This window comes from Zophobas morio, unplaced genomic scaffold, assembly GCF_036711695.1.
Source record: "Zophobas morio isolate AGI-343-1 ecotype UQ-CSIRO unplaced genomic scaffold, CSIRO_AGI_Zmor_V1 ptg000516l, whole genome shotgun sequence".
Lineage (NCBI taxonomy): Eukaryota > Metazoa > Arthropoda > Insecta > Coleoptera > Tenebrionidae > Zophobas > Zophobas morio.
This window is the reverse complement of record NW_026972619.1, coordinates 67,142-87,181: the sequence shown is the minus strand read 5'-3', so window position 1 is coordinate 87,181 and position 20,040 is coordinate 67,142. Positions and strand designations below refer to the sequence as shown.

Below are 20,040 nucleotides of genomic sequence, written 5' to 3'. Positions count from 1 at the left end.
GAACAGCTTTGTTCTATAGTCTTCAACTACACGTTTCTCAAGAAGAATTAGACAAAATGTCAAATAAAAGTGCTTCTAAGATCGTTAACACTCGAACAATAAAACAAAAATCTAATAATAACCCTATGCTTCAAAATCATTATTGACATAATGAATTTTTGGGATTAAAATATAACTTAAAAATCATTTTAAGCGAGATTGACGGCAAGGAAATTTTAAGAAGTATATGGTACTACTAGTCCTAACATCTTATTGTTAAGACAATTCATTCAATACTTCGTGTGTTGTCATTTAATAGAAGCAGGGGCATTTCACGGAGCGTTTAATGCAGTCTATATAAAAAGCTCCCCCCCCCTCCCCCAAAACAAACATCGAATTTAAAGTCGTCACTGATAATAAGTTTTGCCCAGTCGTTAACAATTCATTATAATTTAGATATCACCTTTTCATATCTATTTTCTTATGTTTTTGGTGAGAAGGTGATTTTTTTAGCCTTCGTTTAATAAAAAAATTTCTTAGATTGAAAATGTACAGAATATTTTTGCCAAACCTTATAAAATTTAAGTCCAGTTTATTCATTGTCTACAACATTCACGAGTAGTTTTAGTCATGGCTCTTTGTTCCACTGTGCCGTAATGTCTTGTAACGTATTAAGTCGCCCATTTTTATAAAATTTTATGAGGCATTGATTTTGCAGGTATCTACCTTAGGGTGACCCGGATTTCTGCCTTTACATCATTTCTTGATAGTTTTTGAAGGCCGTTAAAAACAGTTGATCTGGCAATATTCAAAGATTTGGCAACCTGAAGAACGGTATTGCATTAACAATATTGTCTGACGGTATTTTACGGTTATCCTTGCTTGTTACCGAATCTCAGATAACTTTTATGACTAAATCTGACAGATAGTTACCAAAAGCAAAAGTACAGTCTGTTCAGAGTATAGTTGCTGTCATTTGTTGCAAAGCCAACTTTGTTCAGAAAATTAACAGGTTCTTATACAACCTTGTCCTAATAATTACTAGTCAAACTTTTTTTATACCCAAAAGAAACAAGTCTTAAATATAAAAAATTGCGAAAAATTGTTTTTTCCGATTTACAACAATAATGTAGATACATTGTTAAATCTCTCAAAAACTGTGTGCGAATAGTCAATTTGAAGTTGTTTCTTTTAGCATTGTAATGAAATGCTTGTCCCAACGTCCAACATTTAGTTTTAGGACTTGTAATTATTAAAAGGTTTTTTTTTCAAGGTTTTACAAAAAATAAACCTTAACAGTCATATAATTTCCGCATTTTTACAAACTATATTGCATAAAGTATTTTATGAGCACATAACTCAAGACCTAGAGTTGATTTTTAATATATAGTACAATAAAGGTACCTTCTATGAGAATACTAAATTAAAAAAAAAATATGCGATTTTAAAAATTTGGCGTATAGTACCGTTTTCAAGAATTAGCTAGCCTCCTTTACAAAAACTTAAGTTAACAGACTAAAAAGATTTGTTGTCGAACTGATGACTGTAAATTCTACTCCAACAGCCATATAACAATTATCTAGTTATTCATGTTGAAGACTGCATATTAGTCAGAGTTTACGAAAAAATCCTTTGTGTCCTATAAAGGCATACACTTTAAAAGATTGCAACAAATTAAATTATTTATAGGGATTAAATATAACAGATGAAAAAGAATTTTACTAAATAGATCAAATATACACCTTGAATAAACTCGTATTAAAATTTCCAGTTGAAACGGAAACTCGCAGAAGACAAGACTACTTTTGCTCTCAGTACTAAATTTAAATCCCCAGAGAACACCAACACTATTATAGTTTAATTGGTTTTTTGCAAAATATGGCTGGTACATTATGTGGATATCTCAGTTGCGACATCTATACTGAGTTACTTTTACCACTGCAACAATGCTAAATACTTATGGAACTAGCACTTAGAAAACTTGGGTTATCTATATTAAAAAGAAAAGACTTTGTACTACGTGTAATAACTATTCTGACAACAGTATGTTTTTTGAGTATTATTGTGACTATCCTAAGCCTTCGAACGGTTATAAAATCATGATGTGAAGGTTATGTAGAAGGAACTATAAGCTATGCACAGCGTTCTATACCAAACCTATAACCCGGCATAATTGGATATAGCGTAAAACGATATGATGAATAACTTTTTTTTAGTAACCCTTGTAAATTTGTCAGTTCTCAAAACATAGCTATTTTAAACTTAAATAATTAAAAAGGTTGAATAAAACGACTCCAGTTTGTAGTTTTTTTTATAAAACTTTGGCATAAAATGCCGGCGGCATCCTTTCCAAGAAACAAGTATACAAGAATTTATGGCCGAATAGACCTTAATGTATTCTCCTTAAAACACACCTAAAAGAAGGTAAATATTCTTAGAATACTCAAATATTAAAATTGCATGTGCGACAAAAAAAAGACACTGGAGGAGGCTGCGTAGTGGTCCTACTTAAGTTAGTATTATACACCAAACACTTACTTTTTTGGATATGATGCTCTATATATTATAAGGGTCGATTTCATTGCTCCTTACAAATCTTCCGTCAAGGTTAGGCCATAAATATTGAATATATTTTTTTGGGTTTCCTAACATTATTATTGGAGATTTAAATTTTAAGTGCTCTGTGCATGGAAGATGTGGAAACCCCCATGGAAAGAGACTAGCGAACTGGTTGACGATATGTTGGTCTGAAAGACTGAGACACCCTTCAGTCAAAGAGGCTAACAATATTATCGACACAAAATGGTAATGTTTCTGTCACTGTCAACGCACCATTAAATTTCTTCTTTGGTCACAACTTCGTTCTCAAAGAGATAGAAGCAAATGCGGCCTCGGGCGCTTGTGTTAAGAAAATAACTACTTGACAACATTTTTGGAAACAGCTAGACAAAAACAAAGGCTTCATGGTTCACTCTATGAAAATTCTTGACTTAGACACTGGTGTTCCCTATTGAAAGTAGCTATAAAGGAGGTGTGCAGTAGGTTTATTTCTTTGGAAGAACTTTAAAATGTTAAAATCAATACAACCTACTAGATCATATTATGTTACTAATTAGAAGAAGGTCGACCTTGAGAGCACATTATATGATCTCTTACTTTACCAAAAGAGTTAAGGATAAATTTGGTTTAAAAAGAGTTGGTAGACGGAACTAGAGACTTTCGGATTAGAGGACAAACTTTAATGGAAATTTTCAAGAGCCTACTTAAGCTAGAAACATAACACCACCTATCCATATGTTCCGATCTTACAGCGTGAAAGCCCGCTGATATTTTGGAGGTATTCGCCGACTCCTGGGGCTCACCATCGATGTACTTTACGAAATGATCATCTTAAGCACGTGTCCATGAGTGGCTGCTTACCTTATAAAGCCTAACATATGTAAGAAGGTTTAGCTGAGTTCCAGCGCGGAATTTGAATTTGTTGTTCATTCTTTTAATGCAAGAAAAGTCTCGATCCCGAAGGTATTTCTATATTAACTAACTTCTGAAGCTATCTTCAAGATGTCAAGTTTTTTTATTCAAGCACTTACCACTGCCTAACTCCCCAAACAGTGGAAATTAGCAGGAGTTACCTTTATTCCAAAAGCTAGATCACCTAGCCTTTTCATCAAAGTTCGCTGAAGTTGTTTCACTGCCAAGGTGACAGAAGCGGTTATTTTTCTAGGTTACATGAGCCTGTGGATAACACATGCGTTTATTCATATTTTTAATTTGTTCTACAATAAAATTACTATATCATCCATCAGACTTATGCTTAAGATAAAGACTATTAAAGTCTTAAACATTTAATAAATAACAGATGTGTTCTTTTTAATGTTGAAAAGAGTCTTCTGATAAAATATGACATTAATGACTTTACTTTTAAAATGATTACTGCTAATTTTCCTTGTAACCAAATTAAAGTAGTACCACTATACCTAGCAAATAGAACCAAAAGCTAGAATAAACTCGATGAAGTCTGGTTATTTAAATATTAAGTGGATGTGCTTAAAAGTTCTCTATTATCTCCTTACTTTTTTTCTATCTACATGCCCTTATATGCCACAGACATTATAAAAAAACCTAGTTTAGAAGGCTAATGACACCGCTTTATATTATAGTTCTCTTGAGACATTTTTACCAAGGTGGTTAATAATTAATGCGCCCAAAATTAGCTTATGATAATAAAACAAGGAAGACCTCTCTTAAAATTCAAGTCTCTCACTAAACCAAACCACTATTCCTCTCAGTAAAGTTAAATACCCAAAGACGATAATGAACGAAAGACTAAGTTGGAAGCCTCATCTTATATAAGTCGTTCAAAATAACTAATCATGCCATAGCCATTTTAACCCTTTAAAGTGCAGGAAAAGCAAATAGCTTCATAAAACAAGCTTGTTATATAAATCGAATCTACGTCCGCTGATGGCTTACGCTTCTTCCTGGGTCTATTTTTTCATGCAAGCATATTAAATAACTTTGAATATTACAAAATTGCGTTTTGAGAATGGCGGCGGATGCTCCTTGGTTTGTGCGCAACAAGTCGGAAAGTGGGGGTTGGGGAGGAGTGGGGGAGCGTATCCATACCTTAAAGAGAGTGGCAAACTGCTGGAGAGATTTAAATTAGTGCAGATCATGTGAATACTTGTCGTCAATCTTCTTTTGGAGATTATAGTTTATTATATTATTCTATAAAGGTATAAAATTTAACTATACTTATATAATTTGTATTATTGTTATTATTATGCTACTGCTTCTTTCTTGATATGTTTCTCTTTACTGTGATGACTTAGTTCATCCGACCTCGTTTATGATGCAATGGCTCATTTAGGGGTTCGTGGTTTCGTGCCTTCAAGTAATTTAAGTTACCTTACGGCAGCAACTGACTGTCCTCACACCTGTAGGTAACCAGTGCTATGTATATGCAAAAATAACCCTTAATATATTTTTCTTCTGCTGCAGTGCTCCTAACTTGCGATATTGAATGCCGTCGCAGAAGTTACATTTCACTCCGCTAAGTGGTCATATACTTAGTCCATTATTAAACATCTACTTGAGCCAAACACTTTTTAGTTTCCCAACCAAAGTTCGTTTCTTTTAAGGTTGGCAAAGTTTTTTTGACTTCAAATTAAGTTTCTGGTATATTTTTTTTAATTAATACTACTAACATAACTGTTTGTTATTACTAACTTTAGTAAATATTACGTGGTCTTAGCCACTGTTTGTGTGCATTATTTAACAACTACACTAGTCACGTGAAACACACATCGGTTTAACATCTAGCATTAAATACCTTTTAACGCCTTAGTGTCCCTCCTAAACAGAGCAATAAAATTAATTGCTCCTTTTTTTCCTCCAAAAATCTATTATAACTTTAAAGTATGCAATAATAATTTCACTTTTACCATAATGTATAATAAGGACGCACGGGCGTCTCGTGAAAATTATAGCTAATATTTGCTATTTAACCATATTACGCATTTTTATGCTTTTTAATTATAGTATATTTTTCGCTTGTATAACCCGCCTCATAACTCTTTTTTATTATTCGTTCCTGTGTAGGTGTGAAGCAATTCAATAACCTGTTTTTACTTTTTTTCCTACTTCCACCTCATGGGCGTAGGCGTAATTGTTAGTATAAATTACTACGCGTATCGGGGACAATTATTAACGATACGCATTTGTTATTGACTTAAAATTACCATTACTATTATTTCCGTCGGTGTTTATGAAAGCTAAAAACTTAGTATAAGTAGAGACTTTCATAACAACCTAAGTTACTCACGGAGGTACTCGCCAATCAACACTCGTAATTCAATATTTTGAAACAAAGTCTGCTCTAGGCTCCCTTTTAAGTTCTACCCTATACCTGTTTAATACTGAAAGGCTATATGGCAGCCTTTGTTAAACTATTTAGGGGATTGCTTTAGCATATTACTTCAAAAAAGACTTTTTTAATAATTTTTTTTAAAGGAAAATTTATGTTTATAAATCTTTGGTACCTTAGAAGGTTCTCGGTAACATTTTTAAACATTTTAAAAACTCCAGAACCCAATCGAGAGTACTATAATTATGGGAAACTATATAAATGTATCCTTAACTATGTAGTTAAGCCCTTCTAGACTTTTGCTGAAAGTAAACTTTTGTTGTGCAACGAGGCAACTGTATTTGGTGTATTTAGACAATCATGAAAGAGGCGTCTGCTTTCAGGACCTGCGGTCAGCCGTCGATGTTTTACATCGAGGCCTCTATTTATAGACGCCATTGTTTAGCACCTGGCTCTAGGCTTTCAACCATTTCTCTACATTAGGCTACTTGACTCCACGTCTCAGCGGGAGTCAAGAACTTCTCTTATTCTTTCTGAACAACTTATTAGAGTTTGAGGAAATAAGTGCAATGTCTAGACGTCGCAAAGAGTCAGACGATGACTCTGATTTAAATTTTGACTGGTCTTCCAAAGGGAAATTAGAATCGAAAAACCGGGATCCCGTTGGTTTTTTTTAATAAATTTTATTTTTAATTAATTTTATATACTAGTTTAGCGATGATGAAACCGAAGAAGATGGAAGTGATTGGGATTTGGAAAATAATGTTTTTAAAAAACTTCTTTCTTTTGCACTTTTTTACTTTTTTAAAAAAACTCGTCTCTATAATTAAAAGGGAACTTTTGCTAAGTCTTCCTCATTTACCACTACTGAAGAATCTGAGGTGTTACTAACTATTGTGTATCTTTCCACTTTCTTATGTAATATAATTAGACTGAATCTGAATCAGCAGAATCTGATTCGAATGAAGACCCTTTAGATGAGTACGGCGATGATTTGATTAAAGATGAAGAGGATAGACAGAAAATTGCGGCGATGTCTGAACTTGGCATGTAGTTTTAACCTTTATTAATGTTAATTTAATTTTTTTCTATTTATTAGATCGAGAAAAAGTTTTATACGAGAGAAGTCAGGCGCGAGAAGAGGCCAGAGTTAAAAGAGAGACTAAGCAAAAGCTGAGAGCTCGAAAAAAGCAGGAGAAGACACAAAAGAAAAAGGATATAAGAAAAAGGCTTAAAGTTATTTTCTTTTTGATAAATTGTTTTTATATATTTTCTATTTTTTTTAGTTGTCTTAGAGTAATACAACTATTTAAAGTATTACATATATTATTATTTTAATTTTACAATAAACATACTTTATATAATTTAAAAGGGTTCACTGAAGTCTAGGCGCTTGCGAGTTCTAAAAAAGACTGAAAGATTTAAGGAGCAACAACTTATGCTAAAAGAAACTGCTTTTAAGAACAAAGGGAAACCGATACATAAGGGTGCAGACTTGGAAAAGAGCGAAGGAAAAACCGATGGTGAAGTTGAGCACTACCTGGATTCTTCGAAAAAACCTTTTAAATGTTTACTGCTTATTTTTAAATTATATACTTTACAATTATGTATATTTTTTATTTTTCTTATTTCTTTACAATATTAGTTATTTTTTTTTAAATTAAATTCTACAAGCGCTTTTTGTACTTTAATTTTACTTATTTTAAAGTATGTGACTAAAGGTATTACAGTTGATTTTTTACGATTCTTATATATATTTTTGAATTTTAATAATTTTACTTTTTTTATTAGTAAGCGCGCGCATTACGCTTTACTTTTTATTTTTCAATCTTTTATTTTTGGATAAGTAGTTACTGTAGCGTTATGTATAATCATTTTTTAAACACTTGCAAAAAATAATTTACTTTAGGATAATATATTTAATTTTTTATAAATTTTTAAATAACTCGTTGAATATTTTTTTATAATATTATTATATACACTTTGTCTAGCGCTTATTACACACATTATTACTATTTAGTTCTTTATTTCTCGTATTATTTTTTTTCATTTTTTATTGGGAAACCATTTTATTTTGTAGTTTTTTTTAATTTTTACTAAACTACACTCATTTTTTCTGTAAAACTAAATTAAGTTCACTTTAACTTTATTTATTGTAAAAAACTGTTCTATGACTTGCTTTATTCAATATATTATCAATGACTTCTCACGATTTTTTACTTATCTTACAAGGAATTCGATTATTAAGGCCATATTTTTAAGTTTGGTCAATTTTTTTAATTTTTTATGGTTTTATTTACGCTTTTAATAGAAACTTCATGAAAAACTATTTTGTAAACCTTTTATATAAACTTTCGTTTATTATAAATTGTTTATTCGTTTTTTAATTTATATATGTAGGTGCAAGTTTTCTTATATTTTAATTTTTCTTATTTTTTCAATTTATTTTATATAATTTAACTTATTATGAACGTAAATATACATAATAATTTTATTTTCTGTGGAAATTTATTAATGAATTTTTTATCTTTATATTGTAATATTTGTGAAAGGTCTTTATATTTTTCTTGATATATTTATATTATATAGTTTTTATATCTCTATCTCTATTGTATTATATACTAAAGATTGATAATATAAATTAATTTATATTAATTCTTTTGAAATGTATATTTTGTTTTTAACAGCTGCTGAAAAGATCTGGGAAGCCACTTTGGCGGCCATTGAGAGCATTCGCATATCGAGAGATCATTTGGAAAAGTTTTTTTTTTAGACAAATTTGCTTTAAATTTTATATTTGTTTTTTTGATAATCCATTGTTTTGATTATATTTCGAATTATAGTTGTTCTATTCGAAGATTACAATTCTTTTCTGTTAATTACTTTTATTTTTCTAGTTTATTTTTTATTTAGTGATTATTTTTATAAAAATTAATTTTTTCATATAATGTACAGTTTATAAATTTAATTTTCAGTTATTTTATTTACTTTGTAATGTTTATTTTCTATCAATATTTTCCTGTTAATTAATAAATAATAACCCTGTGCGTCAGATGGGTGGAGCAGCCGTTTTTTGAGGCGACGACTCCCGGCTGCTTTGTGCGCGTAAGCATCGGCTCCAGCGGCCTCGGAAAGCCCTATGACACTGTATTCCGCTTAGTCCAGGTGCGAAAGATCTATTTTATTACTGGTCGCAAGTTTTCCCCGCCTTAACGCCATATAAGATAATTGGCATCGAGAAAGGGAAAGAGTACCAATTAAACGGGAAGCCATGCAACAAGTACTTGAAGGTTCGCTACGTGCATGCCACGAGGAAGTATGCCATCAAGTACGTTTCTAATCAACCAATCAAAGAGCACGGTTGTATATTTTTTAGTTTTATTTCTGTTTATCATTATTGTTGCTATTATAATTATTTTTTATTAAGAATTTACTAAATGGAAGGAGGACATGCTTAAAGAAAAAGTATCCTTTCCTTCAGAAAAATTTGTGAAGCAGAAAGTTGATGATGTTTGTTATTTTTTGTTTATTATTATTTCTTGTTTACTATTTCTTCAAAAACAAAGCTGCACAAAGCGTTAAACTATATATGCACTTCTGAAGATATTGAAAAAATAGTGCAGGAAAAGAAAAGAATGAATCGTTACAGAGTTTAGTATATAACTTCCATCCTTTTTTACTTCTTATATTAAAAAGTTTTTTTAGTACTTATTTGCATGTAAGTTATAATCTTTTGAAATTTTTATAATTATATTAATTATGAGGTTCGAAACTTTGCATTGGAGAGAAAGAGACTTTCTGCAGAAAGACAAAGAGCTCTTCACGAGGGAAACTTTGAGTTGGCTGTAAAGCTTTTAACGTAACTATATCATTATTATTAATTTTATTATTATTATATGAGTTCTATAGAGAAATAGAAGAAATTAATAGGAAAGCCAGAGAAAAAGACTTGGAAGAACTGGAAAAGCACAATACTCTTAGCGCCATCAATAAAGTTTTAACATATACTTCCATTATTATTATAATTATATTATTATATTATTAGCGAGCGAGAGAACAAAACGTTGTGGTTCAAATTAAAATTGCTCTTCCTGACTCCAGGTTAGTTAAATATTATGGTTATTATTACTATTATTAATATCAATTAGCAAAATTATAAAAGAACAACAGAAGATTATAGAGTGGAAGCAAGAAGAAGAAAATCGAGGTTGTTTAATTTTGTAATTAATAAATATAATAAGAATTACTATTATTTTTATAAAGCTGAAGTATTAAGAAGAAAAAACATTGACTCTTTAGATTTATTTGAAATGCACAATTTTGATTTTGATGTGGACGTGAGCCCAACTGGTTTTTATATGTAATAATAGTAATATTTATTATAATTATTATTATCAACGAAAATAAAGAAATTTTGGAATTCAAGACGCAAGGGTGTCCAGAAATTCCGTTGCCTGCGTGTTGGTTTCCAAGCCGGTATCAAGCTTTGCTCAAGTACAAAAAGGAGCACAATTTATTATAAAACTTTTTTTAAAAATAAAGTACTCTTAATATACGATAACCTATAATTTTGAAAGGGGCGTAACTTTTTAAACTTAATCACCACTTCATGATGGTAATGGGTGTTTGTCTTCAGAAAAGTGTAAGCTTTAATTATTGGGTACGAAATGCTAACCTCCATGGTGACTACGCTCACAACTACTGAGAAACATACTAGAAAAAAGAACATAAAAAACCTCACCCACTTTATTTTGATTTATAATAATTTAAACGAGAAGCTCCACGGCCGGACGTGAGCTAACAAACTGCCTTCTAATGCACTCGAGGGCGTAAAAGTTGCTAGTGGCGCAGCTGACCGAGCATGTGTAGACTGCCAAAATTCCCCAATCAATTTCCGTTCCGCCGAGGTAATTTAAAAGCTGAGGGAGGACTTGAAACTCAAGAATGCGTTTTCCGTTACACAAAGGACAATCGGGGATTTTGCTGTCCGGAATATCCTCATCGCTGATCCACAACACCCCCTCAGGGCAGTCTCTCACGTACCTATATTAGATAAATGAAACCTTTTTCATTGTTCCATGTTTACAAAAATTACTCTAGTATAATGTATATAATATTTATTAATAATATTCTTTCCATCTTTAATTATAATAATTATTTAAGCTACCGTAGGACTTGTTCTGGATTTTTTTGCATAGCTTCTTGAAAATGCAGAAAAAACTTATCCTTTTCGAAATTGCGTTCATCAAAAGGAGGCTTATCGGAAGGGCCTTTTGTTAGTATTGTTACTTCAATTGTAGATATAACATAATAATAATAACTGTATTCTTCTTCAGAATCGGAAGTTAACTCGTTTTCACTAGAAAGAACCTCTTCCGAGCCGATATCCATAGTATATTCGGGCCAGAGGAAAGTATTTTCTTCTTTCATCGATAATATAAATAATAGCACACTTCGCCATTAGCACAATTTTTAGTATTACGAGAATCCGTTAATGGAAAGACATCCTTCAGACAGGTGATTCGGTGTTTATTAATTTTCCAGTCATAGAGCTGATGAGCACGGCAGCAGTATCGCGTGGCCCTGCAGCGACCGCATAGATAATTGCCACGACAACCGCAAACGAAGCATAACGGGCCTTAAAAGGGTTATATGATGTAAAAAATGATAAATAAAAACAATACAAGTTTTGGCCGAAACGTTCACATTCCCGTCAGAAGAATAAAAAACGTTCTCTTTGCTTAACTGATTTCGAAAAACTTGAAAACTTTGACATAAAAATATAAAACTTTAAGAAAAAAAGCAATTTCCCCTTTACCAATGTATTCATTAATATTACTAAAGTATATAAATTATAAAAATTGGGAGGTTTATTTATTTGCATTAGCTAGTAAGGATATATACATACTACTATTCACGTATACAACTTAGGTAATAACACTTTTTAAAAGCATATAAAATATTAAAACAACTTGTTAAATAATAAATAAACAGTTATTTTCACCAGCCCAATCCAGCTAGATGACAACCATAACTTTGGCAGCAAAATATATAGACCGCTCGATGATAGCAATTATCAGAGTCCATCGGCGTATAAATCTTTTTATTAATAATTTAAAATTATAAATGATTGGTTCCGACCGTGCGGAAAAGAGAAATAAACCGCCAAAAAAATATTAAGTCGTGAAAATGATAAATTAAAATTGCAATCTTTCTATAAATTTATGCTCCCCACGCACGTGAGGAGTTACAAGACCCACGGGCTGATAGATGGAGAACAAAAAGATTATTAGCAGGGCGGTATTTGGCGGTGAAGATAATAACTTTTTGTGGTCCAACATCAACAGTATAAAGCGCTAAATTGCTGCGGATAAGCAATATTCTCTTAAGATTGATGGCTGGTCACGCGTTAATCACGTAGCAAACATTAACTAGAAATCTAAAGTTTACGTTTAAAATGACAAACTGATAACTAAATAGCTTAGCTTAAACAAAGTAACTACTTAAATAATTAATTACATAAAAGTCCAATTAACGAATTAATAATAACTTAACTTAGCAAAAAGTTAATACAGTGGTAATTTTAATGGCCCGTTGGCAAAATTATATAGAGAAATCTTTATTAATTAAAGATTTTTTACAGTTTAATAATCTTGAAAAAACTCGTAAGAGTAAGGGTAAAGCTGCTCACTATATACCTGAAAGACAGAACCAGCCATCCTTAACGAAAATAAGTCCCGCTAACACTTTAAATGCAAGTGCGGAGGCTCGAGCATACGCATATAGAAAGATACTTACTTTTACATTATCTTTTAAATTTAAAAGTTTACCTTCAACACAGAAAATAGAATATATAAAGAAAATAAACAGATATTTGCCAAATTTGAATAAAACAATAACCGTTAATAAAATTTAAATAACACTATCAGAGCGATGTAACTTTATAAAAGATATTCTTTTACCCGCTCTTCCCAACTTACTAAATTTAATAAGAAATTGGTAAAATAAAAAACAGTAAGTTATGAAGTTTTAATTATTCATATCTAAATGTTCATAAAACGTATGTGAGTAGTTACTATACTTAAATTCTTTGACTAAAAAATTAAATGTAACGAAATTAATCTAATATTTCATATAAAACCTGCAATAAAAAAGAAGTAGGTTCTTCACAGTATTTACATTTCAACCTATCTGTGGAAGGTATGTTTAGCTTATCCAACCAAACCTAAAATAATGGCACTCAGAAAAAAACTCTTGGGATATAGAAATAAAATAAATAATAAAAAAAGTAAAAATTGTTTAAAAGATATTTTATACCGGTTTTCCTCCAACTTTTGACAAAAAGGGGCAAGAAGAAATGTTTTCATCCTCTGCTAAAGGAGTAAGGAAACCTAAGTCTACATGCCTACAAGCTACTACCATTAGCTATTAAAAAAGAGTTTGCCAAACAGAAAAAATTCTTTAAATTTTTTTTTTAACTTAATATTTATCAAGGTATAATGTGCCCTAAAAGGAATAAGTTAAAAGAAGGAGCACTTGAAAGTTAGAAGGGTTATTTAGAGTAGCAACCAGACAGATTCCCAATTGCGACTGGAAGACACATGTTGTGGAGCGAGACAAACCATTAGATAAAAAGAAGCCGAGTTTTTAGGTGTCACATATAATTATGGGATGATTGTAGAAACTAAACATTCTTAAAAAATTATGTGTTGGAGCACTCGGGCCTCTTGAGGGCTAATAAATAAGTTATTACAGCGCTTTGAGTTTTGATCAACCTTTGTATTATATATTATATTACTATATATATGAGCTGTGTCTTCCCACGAATTCCAGGAGCCCTCAACTTTTGACCCGTATTTCCCTCTTCAAGCCGGGTTACAACATGAACGCAAACCAATGAATTTATAAAAGGAATGCGGAAAACATAAGGATTGGGCTCCTCACATCAGGTCTGATGTGGTGGGAAATCACAAAAACTACTGGTGCGAGAGCAGAAGGCTTACCGATTCCGTCTAAGGGCTTATTAACTCTGGTATACTGTAGCTAATATCTAGAAAAATGGCGCCCACTGTGTTACCCTCTCGAAGGATTATTATGATTGTGATTGTCCGGAAAGACTAGGGGCTGGCGGAGATAAATTAATCCCGGGCACCCAGTATTTTGGTTAATAGTGGTAAGTACCCGCTTGAAACTACCCTCAGGGGGCGGGTACTATACTCGAGACTTCTGATGACACTAATCCACATATCTATTACCCAGAGGATGTATTAATTAAATTTTATATTACATAAAAGCGTTACTGTGGACCTTTTTAAGCACCCTAAATTACAATTTAGAATACTTTTCTTCAGTCTTTTCTATGCGCACTGTCAATTTTAGCCTCCAAAAAGCGCGATTACATTTTAGCGTTTAGCCCAAAATTATGGCAGATAACAAAACAGTTGAGCTAGTCAATGCAGGCGAGGTACAAGTGATTGCCAAAACGCTACCTAAAAGAAAGGCGCCTGACTCAAACGGCATACTAATGGAGCTGCTGAAAAAATGCTTTTAGCAGCAATGGATACCGGTGCCTCCCATTAAATTCAGCGATGACCGTTAGCACTTTTCTAGCAAAAAAAAAAAGGCAGCCAGGGTGATGTTGCCGAAGACATCGAAAGCGGAATCTGCAACCAACAAATACTGACCTATAAGTTTCATGTCAGCGGCGGCAAGGTGGGCGCGGCCGCTTAACTGCACCATTTTGGGGAGATCGTTGAGGCTCCTAACGCTTTGTCGGATTTCGGCAAGGATACTCAACGTCCCAGCGGTTCCTCGCTTAACAGAATGAACTAACAGGCGCAGTCTCCCTTCAACTTAAGGACCTTTGACCAAATTTGGCATGGTCTGCTGCAGAAGCTGCGGTCCATAACCCTCCCTCGCGACTCCTTAAGGCGTATTTAACGGTAGCGTCTTCAGCGCGCTCGTGAGAGATATCCTGTCATCTTAGCGATCAATAACAGCAGGGTGCCTCAGGGCTCTTTCCTGCTGCCCCTACTGCTCGCAATCAATTTGCGATGAGCCTTTGCCATCCAATCCTCACTCGCGGGTCGACTTATACTTAAACAATACCACCATTTACTCGTCCTTCTGTCCAATATCCGCAATGCTATCTGGATTGAGCTCTTTGATGGGAGTCGTAAATGGAAAGTCACTATTTGCGAGGAAAAGCGAAGCCTCCCTAATAACGAAAAACGCATTCCCCTCGTTGGCATCCTTGACCTTGATGGCATGTAGTCCCGTGGTACTCTAGCGAGATACCTGGAAGCGATCCTTGACTAAATTTTCGTGGCTCACTTTGTCTACTTAGTGGCAAAGTGAGGCAGCGACTAATGCACTTTATCCTTTATTATACAGCAAGAGCAAGCTTACAATGCTCGACAATGCTCGACAAACGACAATTGTAGGTGTTTTGTTTCCAGTCAATAACGACATACGCTTGTGCGTCAAGGACCTATGACCCTACGGCAATAGAGTCCGCAATCCAAGCGCGACAAAACAAGCCGCTGCGCATGATGACAAACATGATGTGGTTTGTGGGAAGCGAAGCTCATTACCGGGACCTCCAGCTAGACCCATTATTAAACTATTTTCCATTACAATCTCATTGCTCATAAGAATGGCTAGCCAGGCACATGGGCGGCCTGCTAGTGGAAGAGCTCATTTACGGACTACGGCGCTATAAATCCTACCTCTTTTTGTTTGTGGACTGCGAAGGAAAAAATCGTATATTATCTATCTAGAACTGGAATGTACTTAGCGCGATTACTCCTGATTGAGAACTTAGTATTCGAAGTTTTTCTATATATAAATATATTTGTGTTACAAAACAGAGACCAGAAAAGATTTATTAGAACGCTTACGCTTCACACAATTTATATACCGTTACAAACCGCTTAAGAGGAGCAATACCTACAACTTTTGTTATAACTTGCATATTAGTTACTTACAAAGTTGTAGTAGATTTCTAGTATGATCTCGCAAAATAACTTAGCTCTTGGCAACACTATTTTAATAACTTATAAATTAACGGTTGCATCTGCGTAAATTAAATAAATAAGTGCCTAACTGGCCAACGAAAAATACATTACTCGTTGTCCTACTTCTAATCTAACGCGACATTTTTAGGTCAAAGTTTGTGCTAAAACCATTTTTACATTTTGTGGGGTAAGGGCAGTGTTAGGTTATACAAATGGTGTTGCAGAGATCACTATCCAAGCTAAATCAAAATGTGGTGCAGTAAGCATCAGTTAGTTTCTTAACATAAGCATAATACTTATTTTATTTTTAAATTTTTAGTATAATATTAAACGTCAATATATTATAAATTGGAGTAATCATGAGAGCTGTAAATTATGATGTTTACCAGTTATATACATCCCGCAGCAATTATACCTTACGAAGAAATGTTTTCGTTTGAAAAAACTTACTATAAAGGAATAAAATTTACTGCTATTGATAAGAAAGGAGTATATAAGTGTTGAAGATATAAAAAATAATTTTAAAATTTTGCGGTACTTAATGCTTTTTCGTGACCAATTTACTAGCTTGCAATGAAATTTTACTGGCAGTAAAATTAAAGAGATAATAACTTCGAAATACTGTAAGGCGTCTCCTGAAGAGAAATTAACTATTTTACAATGCTTCCAATTGACTCGGGTTACTAAAACCTATCCATCCAATTTTTTACGTACCCTTTCAAAGTCAACCTCTACATTTACAAAACTGGAAACTGACCGGGTACTTTAATATTTAATTTAGCGCTATTAATCGCGGTAGATCTCCCACCAAACCAAAAAGTGGACGCCCACCTTAAGGTAGGAAGGCATAGAGTTCTAACAAATCGTAAAAGTGGTTTCATGTTTTGAATTAACACCCCTTGTTCTTTCCATCTTTAACATGTTTGATTCTAAAGACAACGAGCGCGATGAGGTCATTTATATATAATAACAAGATGGAGCTTAATATTATAAGAATAATATATGTAACATCAAAAAAACCGTTATGCCTTTAAATCATCTACATATAAACCTAATTAATTAAGACGAATAAACTCTTTATAATTGTTTGTTTGGTGCGTATATATTGCAGAGCCCTCTTTTGGGAAGCTCAACCTTTTATTACGAAGATAAAAGGTTCCTCTCAACTAAAAAATAACTTATGTAAAAATCTCGCCTTATTTTTATTTTTATTTACTTAATTAGTCCCAAACGTTTATCTAATATGGAACAAGTAAAAACTGATCTGACTACCGTAACCACTATTGCGAGGGACAATTTATTTAAAGTAGTTGAACGCGGAGAACAACTTATTGATTTAGAAACCCGCTCTGGTGTAATTTCTTTCATTATTTTTCAATTTAATTTTGGTTTACAAAATGTTGGTAAGAAAATTTAAGTGCTGGAGCTGATTTATTTAATACAAGAGCTCGAGGAGTTAAAAGAAATATGTGGTGGAACAACAAGAAGGTAAATAGTTTATATTATAAAGTGAATAATAAATTTTGTTTCTAATAATTTAACCTCAAAACTTTCTTGGCTGTATAACTATTCATATTAGAATCATATTTAAATTAAGGTAACTTATACACCATTTTATAAATTGCTTTTGTTTAACTCTCGTTATTGTAAAGTAAGTTATTAATTATAGTTATAAATTTCTTTTTTTTTTTACCATAGTTACCCTTTAATTTTCTATATTGAGGGCGCATGTTGGGTGTAATTTTTATAATATTAATTTCCTATAGATAGAGTTTTTAAAGAAGTTTATATAATTACACATGTTTTTCTGTCATTCCAAAGAAAGTTATTTATATTTTTTAGCTTCATATTGTTAGACTCCAGGTAGAAACTAAGCAAAAAATATAAATTATTTTACCGTTTTTGGACACATTTTTCGTATATATCAAATATTGCAGTAATTACATTTAGAAAGCGTAGTAGCGAATAACTTAAAACATTTCCCTCGCTTAAAAAGAAGAAAAAAACTGAAGGATAAACAAAAAACCACCCCGCCTTGTAGTTTCACGAGTAACAAGATTACACTACATGGAGTTACCAGTTACCTGTTACTAAATTTAATTTAAAAATAATAGACCTAGAAGCACTTCTTATTTTATAAAAGTGTTTTTATGCATAAAAAAGAAATATTTACCTGAGCAAAGAGGTTACAATTTTGTTATTTCGACGGTTGAACTTAGACCCCACCGCATCAGGGTAGAGGGATTTGACTAGAAGATTTACTGTTATGACTTAAGTTATTTTGTGACTTTTTATCCCTTTCTCCCCTCTCACTTTTTTTTTATATAGCTTTTATAGGTTTAAAACATTAAAACTTTACTTTTTTATAAGTTTTTATTTTAGAAATGACTTTTTTTTTGTTTCCTTAAAGCCTATAAGTAATTGCCTACAGACTTTTGTTTATTATAATATTACGTATTTATTAATTTATTACAGGGAATAATGATATTTAGTGGAATCTTTCTTTTAATTGTGGTTATCGTCGTCTTCAGTCAAGCTTTATCAGGCGAAAAAAACATTTTAATTCCTACAGATTCCATCACCAACTAATCTTAACCCTTTTTATAATTTTTTATAAACTTTGATATACTTTATGGCCGTTTAACTCTTCATTTCAAATAGTCTCCATTCTTTAGAATATTGAGTTGTGCTTCAAAGAATAAATTATTAAAATAAATGTTTGGAGGACACCGTGTATAAATTTACTTTGCCTAGAACAACGCGATAAGCAAGCACGGAATTGTCTAATTGTATATTTTAAATATTTTCACGTATTAACTAAAGATTAAAACTTAAAAATTAACGTGAGTATAAAAATATATATTTGTAACAGTTACACCTTATATACCAAGGTAAGGGACTGTTAAAGTAGTCGCCATAAAGTAATTTACACAATTGTTTATTAAATATATATGCTGCTAGTCCAAAATCTTAGAGCTTGACAACTTAGCTCTTTTGGGGATCGGACAGTAGAAAAGGTGAGTGCAAGAGGGCAATCGAGAGTAATAACACCACCTATGAATATATTTACGAATGATGATAGCGTTCATAAGGTAGGTTGCAATAAACTTTAAAATAACTTTCAAGATAAAAAAAGAAGTTTTGTCACAAGGACAGCAGTAAGGTCAATAATCTTGTCCGCTTATTAAGTTAGTTAGTATTCACTTTTATTAACAATTAAGCAAGGCATATTGATATCTCAGATAGCAGGTAACTGGGGCATTTACTTACGCAGTAAACGCTTACTGAGCTTGTTGGTAAATAAACGTATTTAGGTTCCAACTAGCTGTTCCCTAATAAGAAATAATTGTGTTTTTTAAGGCAATCACGCTTTATTGTTCGGTTTTCTCATCATGTTTATTTATACCTTTATACCTTTACAAAAGATAAAAAAGTTAGTTCTATGCTTGTGAAAATTATTAACTTTTTTACAGAATAATTTTCATTATTTTTACCTTGTTTAATTTGTTCAAAATAAAAAAATGGTCTAAAGTTAATTGCCTTCATGTTTAAATAACAAATTTCTCATTCTGTTTGTTGGTTTAATTACTGGTTACTAATCGATTTATTTACATCAGTTTTCCTGCGAAAATTTTAATAAGTTTTCTGTTTTGTTGTTTTATTTCTATAAATCTTGTGTTTTTAGTGTGTTCTGCTTATGTTTATTAAGGTCTATTACATTTCATGACAGTATTTTACTATATAACCTTATAAGTAATTTTTTTATCTAGTTTTTGCTCTATGGTAGTTGTGTTTTTTTTGTTAACTATTAGATGTAATAATATTTGATTTAAAAATATTGTAATGAATTGTGTTTTTTTTTAATTGTTTCTTCTTAGTCTCTATTACAGGCATAGGTAACCGTTCGCAGGTCATTATTTTAAAGCGATTATAATTTTTTAAGTTCTCTTGCGAGGTATAAGCCCAGGCGTTCGATATAGTAAACCGATATTGTTCATATGCACGCCATATAGCGGAATAATTAATTACAAAGTAGCTTGCTTGTTCTGTCTTACTGTTCGATACTTTAAAAAAAAATTTCTTCTCCTTTTTGGGTGAGCGTTCACTTTATGGTGTTTATAAGATTCTTATAATCTGCATGAGGTAATACGAACCGGCCTAAACAGCATTGTGCTGGGC

The 20,040-nt window shown here is 32.2% G+C and overlaps 3 protein-coding genes across 4 annotated transcripts; 2 read left to right on the top strand and 1 right to left on the bottom strand.

Annotated features, from left to right (window-relative positions):
• Nucleotides 1-6,287: 6,287 nt before the first annotated feature.
• LOC135121181 (RNA polymerase-associated protein RTF1 homolog) lies at nt 6,288-10,367 on the top strand. Its single transcript, XM_064045491.1, has 17 exons — nt 6,288-6,507; nt 6,556-6,609; nt 6,679-6,726; nt 6,777-6,891; nt 6,945-7,081; nt 7,218-7,413; nt 8,533-8,605; nt 8,899-9,010; nt 9,070-9,205; nt 9,273-9,355; nt 9,412-9,495; nt 9,610-9,704; nt 9,755-9,839; nt 9,891-9,946; nt 9,994-10,052; nt 10,109-10,195; nt 10,255-10,367. Exons 1-17 carry the CDS (start codon nt 6,415-6,417, stop codon nt 10,365-10,367), a joined length of 1,626 nt encoding a protein of 541 aa, XP_063901561.1. The 5' UTR covers nt 6,288-6,414.
• Nucleotides 10,368-10,595: 228 nt separating this feature from the next.
• LOC135121176 (programmed cell death protein 2-like) lies at nt 10,596-13,300 on the bottom strand. 2 transcript variants are annotated; one of them, XM_064045484.1, is made up of 8 exons: nt 13,163-13,300; nt 12,987-13,070; nt 11,850-11,944; nt 11,530-11,612; nt 11,328-11,483; nt 11,167-11,268; nt 11,013-11,115; nt 10,596-10,888 (listed from the first exon to the last, which is right to left on the bottom strand). In XM_064045484.1, the coding sequence occupies exons 1-8, from the start codon at nt 13,265-13,267 to the stop codon at nt 10,612-10,614; spliced, it is 1,005 nt and encodes a 334-aa protein (XP_063901554.1). In that variant the 5' UTR covers nt 13,268-13,300; the 3' UTR covers nt 10,596-10,611. The 2 variants fall into 2 exon arrangements, with proteins under 2 accessions (XP_063901554.1, XP_063901555.1); XM_064045485.1 differs by having other exon boundaries at nt 11,167-11,265.
• A 3,438-nt stretch (nt 13,301-16,738) lies between these two features.
• Nucleotides 16,739-18,450, top strand: LOC135121180 (vesicle-associated membrane protein 3-like). The gene is made up of 5 exons (XM_064045490.1): nt 16,739-16,813; nt 16,973-17,016; nt 17,086-17,213; nt 17,270-17,349; nt 18,337-18,450. The coding sequence occupies exons 1-5, from the start codon at nt 16,781-16,783 to the stop codon at nt 18,448-18,450; spliced, it is 399 nt and encodes a 132-aa protein (XP_063901560.1). The 5' UTR covers nt 16,739-16,780.
• Nucleotides 18,451-20,040: the final 1,590 nt, after the last annotated feature.

Bases quoted from the DNA above. Each gene is read 5' to 3' on its own strand.
- LOC135121181 (XM_064045491.1), top strand. From the start codon at position 6,415: ATGTCTAGACGTCGCAAAGAGTCAGACGATGACTCTGATTTAAATTTT. The intron at 6,892-6,944 runs GCATGTAGTTTT...TCTATTTATTAG, and splicing joins TGCGGCGATGTCTGAACTTG to ATCGAGAAAAAGTTTTATAC. The intron at 10,196-10,254 runs GTTTTTATATGT...ACGAAAATAAAG, and splicing joins TGTGGACGTGAGCCCAACTG to AAATTTTGGAATTCAAGACG.
- LOC135121176 (XM_064045484.1), bottom strand. From the start codon at position 13,267: ATGGTAGTAGCTTGTAGGCATGTAGACTTAGGTTTCCTTACTCCTTTA. The intron at 11,945-12,986 runs GTTTTATATGAA...ATTAATAAAAAG, and splicing joins CTACTTCTTTTTTATTGCAG to ATTTATACGCCGATGGACTC. The intron at 11,484-11,529 runs GTATTGTTTTTA...AACCCTTTTAAG, and splicing joins GAACGTTTCGGCCAAAACTT to GCCCGTTATGCTTCGTTTGC.
- LOC135121180 (XM_064045490.1), top strand. From the start codon at position 16,781: ATGTTTGATTCTAAAGACAACGAGCGCGATGAG. The intron at 17,017-17,085 runs GTTCCTCTCAAC...TTACTTAATTAG, and splicing joins TTTTATTACGAAGATAAAAG to TCCCAAACGTTTATCTAATA. The intron at 17,214-17,269 runs GTGTAATTTCTT...AATGTTGGTAAG, and splicing joins TGATTTAGAAACCCGCTCTG to AAAATTTAAGTGCTGGAGCT.